We start from the raw sequence: 18,651 nt of genomic DNA on the forward strand, positions 1-18,651 counted from the left end.
CCCTGGTCCTGAGGGGTTCATCTGTCCTAGATTCCCTGCGTTTCCAATTCCCATCTGTACCGCTGTGCATCATCTGGTCTAACCAGCTCTGCAAGGCAGAATTGGGGTTCTAATCTTTTAACCAGCTAGTGTCTGAACTGTTATTTAGAGTCCGGTTTTCCATGTAACACAGATCATCGAAATGTGTTCTGTTCTGGCATCAGTCCATTACAAAGTCCCAAACATCCCGCCCCAAGTGCTGAAGCCCTCCTTTCCGCTTTCCACAGGGTCAGCAGATGTCAGTGGTCTACGAGGAGCCAAACACCCCCCGGCCAGACCAGCTCCACTACGGGCGAGTCCAACTGGTCGAGGTAAAGCAATGCTGCAGCAAAATGGTTCATTCGGGTCTTTGTTGTTTTGTAACTTGCGATCGTTTCAAGCAATCATGACGTTTGACTTTTGAACGTAAAGCACAAATCATGAAAATATGGAGGGTGGTGCTCCTAGGCGTTGCCTGAACAATCCTTCGGGCTCTTGATACTGTCTCCTCTGCATTTCAGTTAAACTGACTCTGTCTTAAAAGCCCTGTGTGTTTGTAGGCGCTACCACCACAGAGCTCCCTTTACCTTTAGGTCTCTGGTCAGTCCCCGGGACCAGGAGATTATCCAACAAATGCTTTATATTACTGCATAGAAAAGTCACAAAACGGCACATAAAAGCAATGAGTAATATAGCTAAATCAAGAAAAGCCTATCAAACCAACTGCCACCCATCTGTCAGCCTGTCTTATTGCCGATGCTGGCAGGTATGCCACCAGTATTTCAAATGCCAGTCGGATAGACCGGTTTCAGCAGAGCTTCCAGATTAAGACAGATTAGGAAGAAAGGCTCAGCTCTGTGCTTCTGGACATTAGGCAATGAAAACTATGGATCATCACACCACACTGTCCCAGAGGGTCCTGGAAGATGAGCCCCCTCGTTTGGGAAATATTCAAAGCACATGGTGGCTGCAGTAACGGACTTCAGCCTATGATCATGAAGGAGGCACAAGACCGAGCAATGTTTTGTTGACTTGTACATGGGATGCCAGGAGTTGGAACTGACTCGTCAGTCACTAATAGCACCATCAAATCAGAAATCATAGTATCAGCCCTAATTATTTACAAGTAGTCCTTAAAAGTAGTATTTAATTTATATTATTAAAATTATCCAGTATTTCAAGGCACTTTTAACTACTACCCTGAACTCATAGTTGATCATTTCTATATGTCTTTAACACTTTTATACGGTGCTAGTGTCGAATTTTGGGAGTACCATGGCTGCCAAAAGAGCAAACAATCTGTCTTGGAAAAAGTACAGCAGGATGCTCCTTAGAGAAAGAATGGAGAGGCTTTGTGTCATGTACTTGGACACATTCTAAGGAGAGGCCATTGCCCAGAAAAGGACATCATCTTGGTCAAGTCGAGGGGCAATGGAAAAGCAGGTCCTCGATGAGGTGGACTGACACAGGGGCTGCAGCAATGGGCTTGAATAAGAACGATTGTGACCACGCGTGAAGGAGGCAGCATTGTTGCTTAGGGAGCACTGAGTGGATGGTCGTGGGGGTGGGGTCGTTTGGTAAAGGAGATCAATACTGGCTGCACAGCATGAATTGTATAGTCAATGGTGCTGAATTATACATGTGGAAGTGGTTCAATTGGAGAATGTTCCGTTGTGGATATTATTGCCACAATTAAAAGGAAAAAGGATTACACTTTTTTTTTTTTTTTAAGAACAATTGTAAGGGTGGTGCAGGGCCAGGCCATGGTTCGCTCTGTAATACATAGAGTTGCTGTGAGTCAGAACCAACTTCATGGTAGCTGATGACCATAACTGGCATCTTGTTCCCCTGTTAAAAACTTAGTTGTAAATGCACAAGCGTCTTCCTGTAAGAGGTGGTTACACAATGAAAGAGCAAGAACCTCATTGTTTTGTTGGTTTGTGCTCACAGCACAACACAGAGCCTCAATCCTGACTCTCTGATGACCGAGATGTTCTCCATCGGGACCAACTTGATTTTAAAGTTGGTGGTGAAAATTATGATCATTATGGTGACAGACAGCCCCTCCTTGGGAAAAGAATCTTGGAGGGGGGGACCTGACTTTTGTGCTTTCAGTTGATTATGCCGATTAATTGGCTAATTAGCAGACAAGGAACTTTTCAGGATCCCAAGGTAAACAAAACGAAGATCTTTCCAAATCCTTCCTAGGAAGAATGATTCATTAAGACCGCGAAGCTTTATGGTCTGTGAGTGACTGTTTAACAAAGACCAGTGTTTGCTGTGTCATATTTTCTAGTCCATTTAGTGGGGTGTTTCCAGTTCCACATCCTGGGCTGGAGTTTCTTATCTGGAGAGGACAGGCGGTTACCCTCTGTTTCTCTTCACTCTCTGGGAGCTCTCAGTGGAGCCTGCTTGAAACTGCTGTGCTTGGTATGATCTCTCCCTGTTTGCCTCCAATGAATTGGTAGAGCCCAGCGATAGAGCCCTTGAATTCATTTGGCATTTAGGATCGAGAGGAGCTCATGCTGGACACGTAACCCCCCTACAGGGATGTATTTCATGTTCGTTGAGTTCATATGAAGAGTTACAATCTGTGTTGAAGATGTAACTTGCTGTTGGACAACCTATTGCACTTTTCTATATGCGATAAGCACACCCTTACCATAAGCCACCTGGGCTGGCTTACCTGAACCACACATGCTGTTGTGTCCCCTGAAAATCCTGCAATAGAAGTTTGTCAGTCCGTTTCACTTATTTTTTTCTTTAGCGTGCTATCTCTTAAAAAAATGTTTTCCCTACATAGTCTTCATATTTTAAAATTCTTCTTCCCTCCCCCACTGCCTTTTCTCTCTTCTCTCATTTTTAACAGAAACCATGAATAACCAAAACATTAAACATCTTTCTTTATTCTAATCTGTGTGCATTCCATATCAAGATTTTTTATTTCCCTCCAGTTTTCTTCCCCCTTGCTTTGTTTTCTCTTATGTTTGTTTGGCTTTACTACAGTATATTTATTTCCTATCTTCAGATGCATAAACTAGTTAAGAAGGTAAAATGTACTTGTGTTCAAAGTTTTACATTCAGTGAATGGATGTTGTTGAATGGTCAACCTTAGGTTAGTAGCCAAGCCATAAACCCATTTGTACAATGCAAGACCTAAGGTGTTCGTAGGAGCTTTGAAAAGCCTCCTCAATATTCCTATGACTACATGCCTAGGGCTATGCACACACCCAGGGTGGTGTGAATGTTCAGGAAAGATTGCAAACGCCTTAACCTCTCACAGCTGGCTGACCTTGAGACTGTGCAAGCAAGAAGTGAAGGTTCAATCAGAGCTGTTAACTGCTTGGCTGATTGTTGAAGAGACTCCACAGCAGGCACCCAGAGACCCTCAGCTGAAACTCAGAGACTTTGTGGCTTCAGGCCTCTAAGAAAGCCTCATTTCAATCCTTATCTGGCATTAATTCTGAAAAGACACTGAACAAAACACACTATTGGGTGGAAAATCCAACCTTCAGAAGTGTCCCATTGCATTATTTTAAATGCCCTATTTCCGATAACAACGACAAAAATCTGAGACATGCAAAGAAACAATAAAGGAAGGCCCCATGGAGGGAGGGAAATCACCCTCAGGAGAAACTACCCCACCAATGCTCAGTTGTTGGACTTACGTGACAAAGACGTTTGTCAGCCATTGGAAATCCTCTGGGGAAACAAAAGCCTGCATGCCCAGAGAACAAGGAAGCAGGGGAACGGTGTCTCACCGCGTAGGGATTATCCATAAAGAGATGGACAGGGAACTCAACAGATATTTTGGAGCTGAAAAATGTTTGAAAATAAATTCATTGCTGGAAGGGATCAACCACAGTCAGCAGAATCAACAAATTTAAGACAGATCCATTGAGATGATCCAGTCTCAGGAACAGAAAGGAAAACAGTTCAAGCAAAACGAGCCGAGAGTGAGAGACCCATGTCGTCACGTGTCCCAGCACATACACAATGGAAGTCACGGGAGTCGCAGGAGAGGAGATAGAGGGAGGGACAGAAAAATGTTTCAAGAAGTCATGGCCCCAAACTTCCCTGATAGGATGAAAATGATTAATCGATCCATCCAAGGAGCTCAAAAAACTCAAGCCAGAGACACAAAAAACATCCCCAGGAGGATGCAGGGACAAAGACAAAGAGGATGTTGACAGCAGCAAAGGAGAAATGAGTCATCCCCTACAAGTGAGCCTCAATAAGATTAATTAGTTAACAGCTAATTAATCACCAAAAGCCATGGAAGCCAGGGAGCAGTTGGCAAACATAGTCAAAGTGTTGCAAGAAGCACACTATCAACCAAGTAGTCTATCTCTGGGAAATCGATCTTTTAAAAATGAAAGAGAAATTAAAACATGCCATGATAAAACAAAACGGAGGGAAGGGATTGCTAAAAAGAGTCCTTTAGTCTGAAATGCAAGGACACTTGATAGTAACTCAAATCCACATAAAGAAGTAAGGAGCACCGGTAAAGCTAATCAATCATTCACTCACTGCCATCAAGGTCCTGCCAACTCATAGCGACCCTGGAAGACAGGGTAGACCTGCTCCTGGGGGTTTGTGAAACTGTAACTGTGTACGGGAGCAGAAAGCCCCATTGAGGAGTGGTGGATGGTCTTGAACTGCCAACCTTGAGATCACAGCCTGATGCATAACCATTAGACCACCAAGTCTCCTTAAGTTAACCAATAGGCAAATAAAATATTGGTATACAAGAATGCCACGGATACTTGGGCTGTTTTCCAGATCCCCACAGCAAAGTGACTATTGCCATAAAGCAAGGCACATGAACATTTTTTGTCGTTTCGCTGTGCACATGCAAGTTATGTTTACACTCTATTATGATTAAATGTGCAACAGCATTGTGAAAATAAATTGAGATGCTGTGAGAATTCTCACAGTGTGGCACAGAGAAATGGTAGCATGGGTAAATGCCCTGGTAAACTTAGGGTTCCTAACCACAAGGTCAGCGGTTCAAACTCACTAGCCACTCCTCAGGAGGAAGATGAGGCTGTGTGCAGCCACAGAGATATAAAAACTGCCGTCACGTAGTCAAGGCTGACCCCACTGTGGGTTTCTAAGACTGTAACTTTGTGGGGAGTAGAAAGCCCAGTCTTTCTCCTGGGGAGCTGTTGGTTGTTCCAAACTGCCAACCATGTGGGCCATAGTCCAACATGTAACCACTACACCACCAGGGCTCCAAGTCTTAGAAACCCTATGTAGGGTCTCCATGCGTCAGAGGTGAGTTTACAGCAGTGGGTTAGGGATAGATACTGACTAAAAATGGGCCCAAGTTTCTTTTCTGGGAATGATGAAAATCTTCTAAAATTAGATTGTGGTGATGGCTGCATACCTCTTTACATTTTGAATTGTCCACTTAAAATGAGTGAATACCACGATATGTAAATTATACCTCAAGCCATTATAATTGACATTAAATTTCCATTGTTATGATATGTGCTAATAATAATAGTTAACATTTCTCACTTGTCTCTTACATGCTAGGAGCCTGGGTGGTTCTGTGGGTTCAGGGTTAGGTTGTAACCACGAGGTTGATGGTTTAAAGCCACCAGCTGCTCTACCGGAGCAAGATGAGGCTGTCTGCTTCTGCCAAGATGTGCACTTTCAGAAACCCTCCGAGCAGCTTGACTTCGCCCTCTAGCTCACTAAGAGTTGGAATCACTGTGATGGGGATGGGTTTAGTCTTTTGTTGTTGTTGCCTTTTAGACTACGTTCACTGTGCTAAACACTTCGTTCGTGTTATATCACTTACTTTACCTTAATCTTCGTGGTTAGAGTAATCCTAGAGATTACTGTGCTCATTTCAGAGATAGGGGAACTGAGTCCAAAGAAGGCAACAATATGAAGGTTGCCATCAGAATATGCAGAGTTGGTTTGCCTCGGTTTGAATCCTGGTGTGTCCCTCACTGGTTGGTTGACTTTGCTCAACCTTCTCATTTGTGACATGGGAGTGATGATTTTAATACATATCACAGGGCTGTTGTCGGAGTCTGTCAGATGAGATGTGAAGTCCATAAGACACTGCATGACGCATAAGAAGGATTCAATCCACCTTAGCTGGTGGGGAGTCCTGCTGAGGTAGTGGGCTACACACTGAGCTGCTATGTCTAAGGTCAGTGGTTTGAATCCCCCAGCCACTCTACAGGGGGAAGATGAGACAGTCTGTTCCATAGAGATTTAATGGGTCAGAAACCCAATCTGGCTGTTCTCCGCTGTCCTGTCAGTCAGGTCACTGAGTGGAACCGACTCTCTGGCCGTGAGGCTGGTTTTCAGAGTAGTGTTTCACTGTGGTCACTCAGAATCTTCGATAAGCTAGTTTTCTTAGGCCACAAAGCTTGCAGGGTTCCAGCTGAGACAGGAGTCCACGAATGAGTGTGTGTTCTGACACTTAATATTCCCATCAATGGCTCCCGGATGCCCTGGGATTCTTTAGCAAGGGCATCCGTTATGATGGGAGAGGGGCTGGCCTCAAGGCAAGACCAGACATGGAGGAGTTCAAGGGAGGACCGCCATCGCCCTGTTTGCTAGTTGGTTCCAAGGCCGGGGTTGGCTCCAAGCTGCCCCAGATTTTTATTCTCTGGACTGGAGCGATGTCTTTACTGGGCCTTCACACGATACGGTCAGCCAACATCAATATCCCACAGAGTTTTAGAATACAGCTTTTATGACAACATGAGTGTGTGTGCGTGTTGAGTGTGTGTGCAAGACAAGATTTGCGGTTATCATTGTGTACATTCACTGGATGATCAGGGCTGCATGATGCCATCGATTGCCATATGCATTTCATCTTATCTAAGTTTTGCACAAGCAAAAAGTACATTTAAAATATATGCAGCCCTGGGCAAAGGCTTTTTCTTGGCTTCCTTGTTGATGATTTTGGCTTCTCCTGGAACCCTCTCTTCAGAATGTAACTAGTTTCCTCTTTTTATCCTTCCGTGCTTAAAGGTCTCTGATTTGCTCTGGGCACCTGCCTCTTCCAGCCCCCTGGAGGTGAGCTCACCTGAGGGAGACCCTTCTTTCTGTTTGCACATGCAGGGGAACTTCAGACATGCAGGCAGCCGAGCGCCGGTGTCTCGGGGAGAGCTGATGACGGTGCTGTCTAGACTGGAAGGTGTGCGTATCCGAGGCCTCTATTTCACGGAGACGCAGCGGCTCACCTTGGCACAGGTGGGGCTGGAGGAGGCCTCTGAGTTTGGAACTGGAAGAATCGCACATCACGTGGAGCTGTGTTCCTGCCCGCCGAACTATACTGGTGATTCATGCCAGGTAGGAAATTTCCCTCTCCTGTCAAATTCCTCCAGGTGAATATCCGGGGCCGCTCTGTTCATGGTACAAGTTCCTGCTTGGGGGTGGGGGTAGGGGTGGGGGAGGTAGCTTTCATTTACCTGGTGTAGTTTGGAAGGCATTGGGCTGCTAATCACAAGGTGCTAATCACAGTTGAAGCCACCAGTCACCCTGTTGGAGAGAGAGGAGGCTCTCTGCTCCCCCAAAGATTTCCAGCCCCAGAAACCTACAGGGGCAGGTCTACCCTGTCCCATGGGGCCTGTGAATCAGAATCAACTCAATGGCAGTGTGTGAGACCTTCAGGTATGAAACATGCTACGGTCGGGCAAAGGCCTCAGGTATGAAACATGCTATGGTCGGGCAAAGGCCTCAAAAGGCACAGGAAAGCAGGTGGATTCTGGGGGTGGGAGGAAGGCGCCTTACCTGTAGATCCTGGTGCTTTCAAGGCTAGGAGTTCTGATGACACTGTAGGTTAAGGGTTGAGTTGGCAACCCTCAAGTTCAGGGTTCAAACCCACCAGTGGCATCGTGCGAGAAAGATGAGGCTGTCTGCTCCTTGAAAAGATTTACCGTCTCAGAAATGCTACTGAATCGGAATCAACTCGGTGGCCCTGGGGGTTTTGAGGTTTGGGTTACCAAAGGCAGACCCAGGGTCCACATGCCTTCGCCTAATCAAATAAAAACAAAACAACAACAAAATTAAAAAAAAAAACAAAAAAACATTTCACTGCCATTGTATCCATTCTGACTCGTAGCAACCCTATCGAATATAGTGGAACTGCCTCTGTGGGTTTCTGAGATGGTAACTCCTTTCAAGAGTAGAAAGCTTCCTCTGTCTCCCATGGTTTCAAACTGCTGACCTTGTGGTTAACAGCCAAACCTGGGGCTCTTGCCTAATCAAAGCCTTTCCCAAGGCCTCCCCTAGTAGAGTTGAATTTCACAGAATGAACTGGATGCTGCAAGGCAAAACCACCTTTCACTTTCTTTTTTTGGTAATTTGGATTTTAATGAAGTACAAACTGATAAAACAAATATGCATTTGCCAAAATATGTTTACGACAAATACTTAAAGGACTGATGATATTTAAAAAAATCCTTATTGTTGATATATATATATCACAATAGTTTCCAATGTATCATTGTACAATTTAGTGATATCAATTATATTAATAATGATGTACAACCAGTACCATAATCATTGCCACACTTTCCACATGCAGCAGATCCTCCTTGTCTACGGTCCAGTCTGCCTGCTTTATCACCAGTTGATTAAAATATGCCATATAATGAAAAGATTGAAATCTTGAGCTCAAATATATATTTCTTTCCTAAAGAAGGGGCCAAGCACAGTGCTTAGAACAACTTCTGCCCACTACCGAGTCAATCTTGACTCCTAGTGACCCTCTTGTAAGGTTTCTGAAGCTGAACATTGTGTGGGAGCCGATAGCTTCAACTTTCTCCTGCGGATCAGCTAGTGAGTTTGAACCCCCAGCCTTGTGGCTTAGCCATCTAACGCTTATCCAATAGTGCCACCAGGGCACCTCTGAGCAGTTATTAGGAAACAGCAAACATTGTCATTCTGTTGAACCCTTCATAGCAGTCAATCCCAGTGTGATCTGCACCTGAAGTTTCAGCCCACAAATCTACCTGCTGTCGTTTTCTGAGCACTGCTGTTTTGTGGCAATTACGGCACAGATTGTCTGCGTCCGTCCTTTCTCTAGCTCTTTTCTACCCACTTAACATCCTTCACCTGGGGAGGGAGTGGCGCTCAGGTGACCGCCCTCTTGGTTCTGTTCGGTGCTGCAGCGTCGGTCCTGACTCATGGTGACTCTGAACCTGAGAGCCAGGTGCTGCAGACCAGGCAGACCCCACTCCACCCTGACAGTCACTGTCACCGGTGAGCCCACTGTTGCAGCCCCTGGGTCAGTCTGTGTCATTGAGGGGCTTCCTCTTTTTCCCTGATGCAGCTGTTTTACCAAGCATCATGATGTCCTTCTCCAGAGAACCTGTTTAAAGTACGTGGCATGAAGCCTCTCCATCCTCCTTCTAAGGAGCACTCTGGCTGGCTGGCCCCAAGACACAGTTGTTTGTTCTTCTAGCAGTCCGTGGTACATTCAATATTCTTCACCAACACCATCCTTCAAAAGCAGCAGTTCTTTGGTTTTCCTTATTCATTGTCCGGTGTTCTGACGGTACAGGAGGGGTTTGAAGACGCCCACTTGAAAAGAGATCTTTTGCAGCAGATTTGCCGTTTTCTCTCTGACCCAGGGCATATTCTTGGGGGTGACTCAGCCTGTGATTTACTGCTGCTAATCGTCTAGTACTGTCTGCGGGGTTAGGTGGGTAGAAGGTGATGCCCGCCCCACCTCGCGGGGGAATTACAGAGCGGTGTGCTTACTTCCGGGACTGTTCGGGACGCTTTGCACAGTCTGACTCATGCGTGAAGTTGAAGGTGGGGCCCCTGCCGCAGACAGCCTGCCTTACCTGAGTCAGGCAGGCCCGGGCACTGAGCAGGAAGAGCAGGTATAAGAAGCAGTGGCAGACGCTTCTGCGCAGCCAGCAGGAGCCCAGGGACCAGGATGTCCCCTTGGAGGACAGGGTGGCTGTGGCTCTTCGGCGCTGCACTGGGGCAGTGCCTGGGACATAACACACAGCAACAGAGGGTACTTCTTCAGCGTCCTGTTCAAAGCCGGCAGCAAGCAGGTTACGGGGAGCTTAGAAACAGCCAGGTAACGTTGCTTTTTAAACATCTTGAGGTGGGATGGGGAAGGGTTCCCAGGGTAGTGGCATTTTTCAGTTAGGGTGATGAGTGAGTAAGTGGGTGAGTTGGGGGAGGGGTGACGGCTTCCCCGTTTTATTGACTGGCAGCATTTATTGCAATGCCCGACACATGGCTGCCTGCACTCTTAACCACAAATCCCGTAAACATCAGCCCACCTGGAAAGGCCAAGGGAGTTAAGGGTTTGGATGCCATGGATGTGCCTATCATATGAAGCTGTGCCCTTCGGAGAGGAGCCCACCCCTCTGGGCAAAGGAGACCCAATCCCTGTAAGGCAGTGGTTCTCAACCTTCCTCATGCTGCGGCCCTTTAATACAGTTCCTCGTGTCGTGGTGGACCCCCAACCATAACATTATTTTCATTGCTACTTCATCACTGTCATTTTGCTACTGTGATGAATTGGGTGGCCCCTGGGAAAAAGGGTCGTTTGACCCCAGAACCAGTGACACCCCAGCAAAGAAGAGTGGTCAGATGAGGTTGACACCCACCGTCCTGTCGGCTGGAGCCCGCATGCTTGCAACTGCGAGGCATGAAACTTTCCTAAATTTAGCTTGCTTCCTGCCAGTGGCCTGGATAGTCAGCGGACTCTTGGAGAGAGCAAGATCCTAGGTTGTTGAGATGACCCTGGGGACTTGAGAGGGACGTCATTTTATCATCTGGACTGTAAACCTGTACTGCAAAGGTTGGCATCGTCATCGCTTAAAAAAAAAATCTAGCGTGTCAGGCTATATGGTATATGTTAGGTTAAAGGTAAGAGATAACATGTCAGGACGCGTTCGCTGTCACTTAGAGAGCCCGTCCTCAGTACAACCTGAATACAGGAGCTGGATTGACTGTACAATGTCGGGGGCTGACGTGCAGCATAAGAGCAGCAAATGATTGCCTTTCAATAACTGACAAGTGCTCGATCGGAGAGGCTCATGGATGGGTTGTTTTGTTTTTACTGCTTAGAGAATGAAAATCAAGTGAAGAAGTGATTTTAATTTTAATCAAGATAGATTAGCTAACCCCCAAAGCATGTTCAGTGAAGACTTTGACTCACATGCATGTTGTCATAAACAGTCCTGATGTAGCTGCTTCTTATAAGGATGCGTCTTTTATAAGCATGTAATATCATCCCAAGCCAAACTCACTGCCCTGGAGTGGATGCCAATGCACAGTGACGCTTACAGGACAAAGGAGAGCCGCTCCTATGGGTTTCTGAGGCTGTAAATCTTGATGACATTTCTTACTTTCATTGATTGATTTCTTGATGTCTCCTCTTTCTCCCAAGAAGCAGTTCCGAGTTTTGAACTGCTGACCTAGAGATTAGCAGCCCAGAACATGATCCACAATGATATCAGAGCTCATATAATATTATTTATGGTGACAGTTATTAGGTACTTAGCACTTTGAATAGACATTATTTGTAGGCAGATACAATGCCACCATGATTAGCAAAACTATCGCCCCTCGGTCCTGATTACAGCTAGGGAGCATTCCTTTCATACTTTCATACTTCTTCAGACAAGCCTGTTCATAGATAGCACATCAAGTCAGCAAGGGGGTTTTCTTTCGCAATGTGTTCTTTTGCCTCAGCTTGGTTCCTAATAGCTTAAGGGCACGTTTCATTTGAAGTTGCAATCTTGTTGCTGTGGGTGGTTTGTAGTCATGGGTAACTGGAAGAAGCTCTCAACAAACAGCCGCTGAGCCATTTCATCCTGGGTCCTGCGCAGCCTCAGCTTCCAGCCCCGCGGGGCTGGCTCCCCCTCGCCCTGCTCTGGCCAGCTGGAGGTCTCCATGGTTTCCTTCAACTTAGACTAGGGTGCCAGTCGAAGAGGGTTAGATCGAAATTCTCTTTCATCTTGAAATCGTGTCCCGTCTCCCGACCCCACAGGGCATATAGGAGATTTGTAAAAGAAGCTAATAGTCATAAATGCATTTGTAATCAATACCAAAAAAAAACCCTCACCACCATCAAGTCAGTGCTGACTCATAGCGACCCCCGAGGGTTTCTGTGACCATAACTGTCTGCAGGAGTAGAAAGCCCAGTCTTTCTCCCCAGGGGCTGCTGGCGGCTCTGAACTGCCGACCATGCGGATCACAGCCCAAGGTGGAACCACTAAAATCCGCTTGTGATAGCGTTCACTGTGGCACACATGCCGACCCTCAGTTCTGCCAAAGGGAAGACAATGTCTGTGGTTCTCTTAGGGATGGAAATCTAATACCAATTTAATGTCTGTAGATGAGGGGTTCTCAATCTGTGGGTCGCGACCCCTTTGGGGGTCGAACGACCCTTTCACATGGGTCACCCAATTCATAATAGTAACAAAATGACAGTTACGAAGTAGCAACGAAAATAATTTTATGGTTGGGGGGGTCTCCACGGCATGAGAAACTGTATTAAGGGGTCGCGGCATTAGGAAGGTTGAGAGCCACTGCTGTCGATGAATGGCTGACGTTTTCCTATAGGAGGTATTCTTACCCAGAATCCTTTTCTGTCTCCGTTCCTCAGAGTCAAAGTATATGTTCTTACACCCTCAATAGGAAGCACAAGCAGTTGTATTAAGCTGAAAACAGATAGAAATCGTTAAAACCACAAGTGAGCAAGAAAACAAAGCCGGGAGAAGCCCTCAGGTTGGGTCTGTGAGGTTTCTGTGCAGCTCCGTGTGGGCTCTGTGTGACAGCATGGGCCACGGTCATGGGCGCCCTGTAGGAGAACTTGAGCCTGGCCTCGGTTGCTCAGATAGACAGTAATAGGTGATTTTGCCATTATTGTGTGGATCCCGGTTAGCTACCTTACCACCTCCTACCCCACAGCTGCCCCCAGATCACACTTGGAGAGGGAGCAGTTACCCCAGGAGAACTTGAACCATTCAAGCCTGAGGACTGATTTCTTGGCCCTGTTTACTCTTCCACCATCCACCCTTCTACTCCTCCTCAGGAGGACTGGTTTGAGGAGAGGAAACCCACTTCCGCCCTCCACACCCCACACCACCACCCCCTTACTGGGTTCCCGCCACACATCTCACCATCAGGCACGAGCCCACCGTCCCACGGTCCCTCGGGAACCACACGAACCGGACCTGCAGCCTGGCAAGGGGGGCAGGGAGACATGCACACACCGATTGAAGGAAAGGTGACCACACAAAAGCACGTGCTTCCCAGTCAGCATGGTCCTGCGCTCGGATGAATCCATGTTTGCTTTCTTGCCATTGACAACACGCTTTATTTGGGAAACAGGGTTGCAGCCCTGGATACTATCGGGATAACAGAGGCTCGTATGCTGGACGGTGTGTCCCCTGCGATTGCAACGGGCACTCGAATCGATGCTGGGAAGGCTCCGGAGTATGCATTGTGAGTAACCCGCGCCCTCCTGTTGCCGGAGGACCACCTGTTTCTTTCACATCCTCTCCAATTGACCCTCAGATGTCACGGTCACTGAACCCCAAAGCAAGGGCCCTGCTGTCTAATCCATTCTGACTCATGGTGGCCCCATAGGACAAGGTAGAACTATCCGATAAGGTGCCAAGGTTTTAAATCTCCACGTAAGCAGAGGGCCTCTTTTTTCTGTCACGGAGAGACTGGTGGATGCAAACTGCCAACCTCTCAGTGGCCCAACCCTTAACCCATATCACCCCCAGGACTCCTGACCTAAGTAGAGGCTGCTCCGTAAGGTGGGGGTCCCTGAGGTTTGCAGATGGGTCATGGGATTGGCAGTTGATTGAACGATTGCAGGTTTGAGTCCATCCAGAGGAGCCTTGAAGGATAGGGTTGAAGATTTACAGCCCCCAACCAGCCACCGAAAACGTTACCGAGCGCGGTCGCTGCTCAGACCCGCACGGACACTCCACAAGTCACCGTCAAGAGGTCCCTGCTGCTTGAGTGGGGCGACTGAATTACTTCAGTCATTCTTTCCTCCATCTCACGACAAGGAAACCCGCTGCATGCTTGCACTTTAGCTTCCCAAATCTTGGTCTCATGAAAGGATATGAATGAGTGGGTCCTGGGAATTAATTACTGCCAAGATGCTAGACATCCAAACCCCATCACCGTGGGTCCTTGTTTTGTTGGGGTGGAAAGCTGGGGGAGGGAGAGCCTTGTGGGTTTCTGACAAGCACTCCCCCAAGATCCTGGCTCTATTAAAAAGTGAGTATAGCGCAGGCTCAATCAAATGTCAACCCTCCTCTGTCCCCATGACAAGGGGGTTTATGAGGCCATCAGGTGGAGGCGGAAGAGTGGTGGGGTTTGGACAGGGGAAAGGAACGCGGCTCTTCACAGTGCCCTGAGGCTGCTGGACCAGTATTAGCTGCCTGCTCCTTCAAGGCAGTCCTCATGCTTATGACTTAGCCACTGGAATGAACCTTTTCCTTGGAAAATTCTCCCACACGAAACCAAGCTCCTAGGAAGTGTTTCTTTTGCATGCTGAATTGGAACCTTTAAAAAAATAAATTCTGCTTCCCTGCGCCCTCTCTGGAGTCTAGGTGGGGCTGTGGGGGTACACATTGGGCTGCAAACTATAAGGTGGATAGTTCAAATCCAGCAGCTGTTCCTGAGAAGAAAGATGAGGTTGTCTGCTCCACTGAGAGTCTTAGAAAGGCTACAGGGCCGCTAGGAGTCCGAATTTCCCAAATGGCAGGTGGGTTGGTATATTGGGGTGAGTTAGTCCCTCTTGTCAGATTTCTCGAGGGTGTCAGAAAACCCACTGCCATCCAGTTGACGCTGATCCATAGGCACTCTGTGGGATGGAACAAAACTGTTCCTGTGGGTTTCCAAGGTTGTAGATCTTGAGGCAGGCAGAAAGCATCATCTTGCTCCGGAAGCCCACCCCATGGTTTCTAACTGCTGATCTTGCAATAACCGGTTCAAAGCATAACCCACTGCACCACTAAGTCTCCTTCCTCATGAAAGGAGGATGGAAAATGAGGGGGAGATTGTAAATTTATTCTAGTTTTGTTATTTTCTGCTTTCTTTTGGATTGGGGTTTTTCCAGTGTTTTATTTTATTGTAGTTAGAGCTGTTGTTTTTTTTAGTTTGGGTATGTTTTTCTTTTTATGAAATCCAGGATAGGTAAATTTATAGAGACAATAACTGAATTAATCATATTCTTAGGGTTATGGCTGGGGAGACTGGGGGAGACAGGGAGTTAGTAACAACAAGTACAAGAAAGAAGAAATGGTTCTAAAATTGATTGTGGTGATGATTATATAACTTCTTTTCACATGTTTAAACCACTGAATTGTATGGTATGTGGATTATTTATCAATACCCAAACCAAACGCACTGCCATCAACTCAATTCAGACTCAAGGCGACCCCACAGGGCTGGGTTGAACTGCTCCTGAGGGTGTGTGAGACTGTAACACTTTATTGGAGTAGAAAGCTTTATGACTGGTGGGTTTGAACTGCTGACTTTCCTGTTAGTAGCAGCCCCAGGTATAACCACTCTGCCACCGGGCTCCTTATATGTCAAGAAAACTACTAACATTAAAAATGGAAGGAAAGAAAGTGGGAGCCCCAGGCATACAGAGCCCCGGGGTGTACTGGGCTCTTTGGGCAATGCCTACTCTTGCGGCGCCTTGCCTTTGCATTGTGTAATCCAGTCAGAGCGGGTTTCAACCGAGGCTATATCCAGCCAGTTCAGCATGTCCCCGGGATTGCTTCCTCCACAGGATGGGACAGGCCAGAACAGGACATGATTATCAAGAGTCTGGTGGGCTGTTGCAGCCCACATTCAAAAGGAATGAAAGCCGTACTATTTTTCAATTCATAGGCTCTCCTGTGTAAAAGCTCATCTTTGTGTGTCACATGCTTTGATGAGAAGCTAAAACCTCACTTAGTGCTGAACCATAGCCTCCTTTTTTCCTGTAGAAGTAATTCCGGGCTCCCTCCGATGCTCAGATCCACCCCCCTAGGGCTCCCACACCCCGTCCTCTGTAATCGATTTCTCTACAGAGAAAGCCCAGGGTTTCCTCCTCTGCTGAGGCACCCCAGGACTCCCTCCCTCCATGGGGGTCCCTCAGGACTCTTTTCTCTGTCTTACCCACCTCCCCTCCCTGAGACTCCCTTCTCGATCTGGAGGTCCCCCAGGGCTTATTCCTCTATGGAGACCCCTCCAGGACTCCTTTCTCTGTTGGAGGCCCCCCATGGCCTCCTTTTCTGTAGAGAGCCTGCTCTTCACCTACCTTACCCCCTCCCTTCTCTCCACCAAGGTCCCTCAGGGCTTCCTTCTCAGGCCGGGCCCTGCCTTTCTTCTCCTCCCTGTTCTGCTTTCTCAACTGCTCTCTCCTCTCTCCCCAGTTCCCCTGGACTCGCATCATCTCCGTCGCCTTCTCTGTATTACCGCAGCCTCTCTGTCCCCATGGACCATCCCATTCTCTTCCATCTCCTGCTTCTGTTTCCTTCTTCCCAGCTCACCCATTGGCCCCAGAAGGATTTGTTTGAAATTCCCAACACACCCTGGGCTCCCCTATTAAAATTCCTCCTGGGACCCCAGAGGCTTTCAGGGGGAAACCCCAGCCTTTGTGCACCCCTGGGGATCCTGGGCTGGGCTGGCTTCCTCCCCTGACTTCACTGTCCACAAGCACCCAGTGCCTTCCACTCCCTGGGTGGGTGACCAGAGCTTCTCAAGACACCAGGCTCCTCCTCTGACAAGGCTTTTCCTTACGTCTGCACCCAGCCACCTGCCCTCCTTCCGCCTTCCAGCCCACAGCCTTGCCTCCTGGAGGCCTTCCCTGTGGGGCTCCCAAAGGGGCTCCTGCCTCCCCCACTCCTTGCCCTTAAGGGAATCTGCATCTATGATAGATCAGCGTTGGCATGTAGATCATTGTGAGTGTCTCTGCAGGGTTATATCTGCCCCTGGGAGTCCTGGTAGGCTCTGGGTTCGAGGTGAGGTTGCCCACTTCAAGGTGGGCAGGCCATCCGAGAAAGCAGTCTCCTTCCATAACAATCGGCAGTCTCAGAAACCCTGTAAGGGTCACCATGAGTCAGGATGTTTTTTGTTTTGTTTGTTGAAAAATGATCTGCCCCCAAGTCAGGGTATCAATTCATCCTTGCACCCCAAGCACCTGGCAAATTTTGGCCTACAGAACGTGCCTAATAGATGCTGGTTGTTAGATGAAACCAGGAAAGTACGTGCTGAGGGTCTGAGTGAGGGGCCCCTGGCACGCACTCATTTCTGGAGGCTCCAGATGAACCAGGGACCCTGCAGAAGCAGATGCCTCCACTGTGCAGAGCCCAAGGAGTTGCTCTGAGCATGGCTGTGCTTGGCTGAGAGCCAGGGGCATTTCCAGAACCCTTCAGGGGCTTGATGAGCCAACGCCAGTGGTTCTGCCCCCTTCCCACCATCCTCTCCTCTGCCCACTGAGGGATTTGAACACTGTGCTCTGTGGGGAACAGTACTCAGAGTGTTTTCAGCAGAACACCAATGGCCTCACCATGATTCTTTTTTCTTCATGTGCTTGTCTCCCCATGGTTTTTAACCTCAGAACTAAGTAGACAGAGGGCTAAAATATATGTATCCCGGAATGTTCGTCTAGAAAATGATCATTGGGAGGCAAAAAGGGAAGAACACAGCGGTGGAAAAGTAATGATTAGTTCAAAAGAACTGTGTGTTTTGTGGCTAAGTCTGGGCGCCTGAGCACAGAGAGCCTTGTGCCCTCGCCTGACCCCTGAGAGGGCTCCTGGGTGGAGCTGGAGGGTGGGTGAACCCAGGTCCTGCTCAACGTGCCAGAACCCTAAGGAAACCTCCCATGAGATGTGCTTGTGAGGGATGAAGGAAGGATCCCCACAGGGGTCAGCTCCCTGACAACCAACCATCAGCTAGTAACAGGTGAGCAGCATCTCTCACTAAAGGCCAACCTGATACACGGACGAGTCCTCTGATTTCCAGCCCAGCCGCACGTCTGGGAAACACGGGCATCCACACTGGGCTTCTTAGTCAGCTGTGCGCTTCTCCATCACTGAGGGTTCCTGAAGGATTGATTTGTTTACTCTGAACAAACGGAGAGCTTTTCTAGGGAAGGCTGCCTCCCCCGTCCCCCTGTCCGGTCCCGGGCCATCCTGACAACTGCTCTTGGGTTTGAGGCCTCTTTTGCAGCCGTTGTGTCCCTCTTTGTTGAGGGCTTTACTCTTTGTTGCTGCTCCTTTACCAAGCTTGATGACCTATTCCAGGGACTGGTCTCTGCATGCTTGGGTAGACTAGACAAATATGTCATTAGTGGAGCCGATATCACTGTACAGAGTTAGAGACGTGGGTTATAATTGTGTACGTAGTTTGGGTTATAATGAACTAAAAAGTAGTAATGTTAACAGGTTGCTATTAATTGGGCTCTTGATTCTGTCCCAAGAACTGTCAGCACCACACTGCTGGAGACCACTGTGAGCGATGTAAAGAAGGCTACTACGGGAGCGCCACCCAGGGATCCTGCAGCGTCTGTCCCTGCCCCCACTCAAACAGGTACTGGTGTTTGACAGTAGCCAATGGAGACAGAACATCGCCGCTTAGTGACTTCTTAAAGCAAGGGGGTTTGGGGAG

The 18,651-nt window shown here is 47.9% G+C and overlaps 1 protein-coding gene across 1 annotated transcript in view; it reads left to right on the forward strand.

Moving 5' to 3' along the window:
- LAMA3 (laminin subunit alpha 3) overlaps window positions 1–18,651 on the forward strand; it is a 259,097-nt gene that overhangs the window by 159,696 nt on the left and 80,750 nt on the right. The window contains 4 exon segments of the mRNA XM_045296310.1: window positions 267–350; window positions 7,111–7,341; window positions 13,360–13,473; window positions 18,464–18,573. Coding sequence (XP_045152245.1) covers window positions 267–350; window positions 7,111–7,341; window positions 13,360–13,473; window positions 18,464–18,573 — 539 coding nt within the window.

This window comes from Echinops telfairi, unplaced genomic scaffold (assembly GCF_000313985.2).
Source record: "Echinops telfairi isolate 266 unplaced genomic scaffold, ASM31398v2 ScPeMD7_7400;HRSCAF=8409, whole genome shotgun sequence".
NCBI lineage: Eukaryota > Metazoa > Chordata > Mammalia > Afrosoricida > Tenrecidae > Echinops > Echinops telfairi.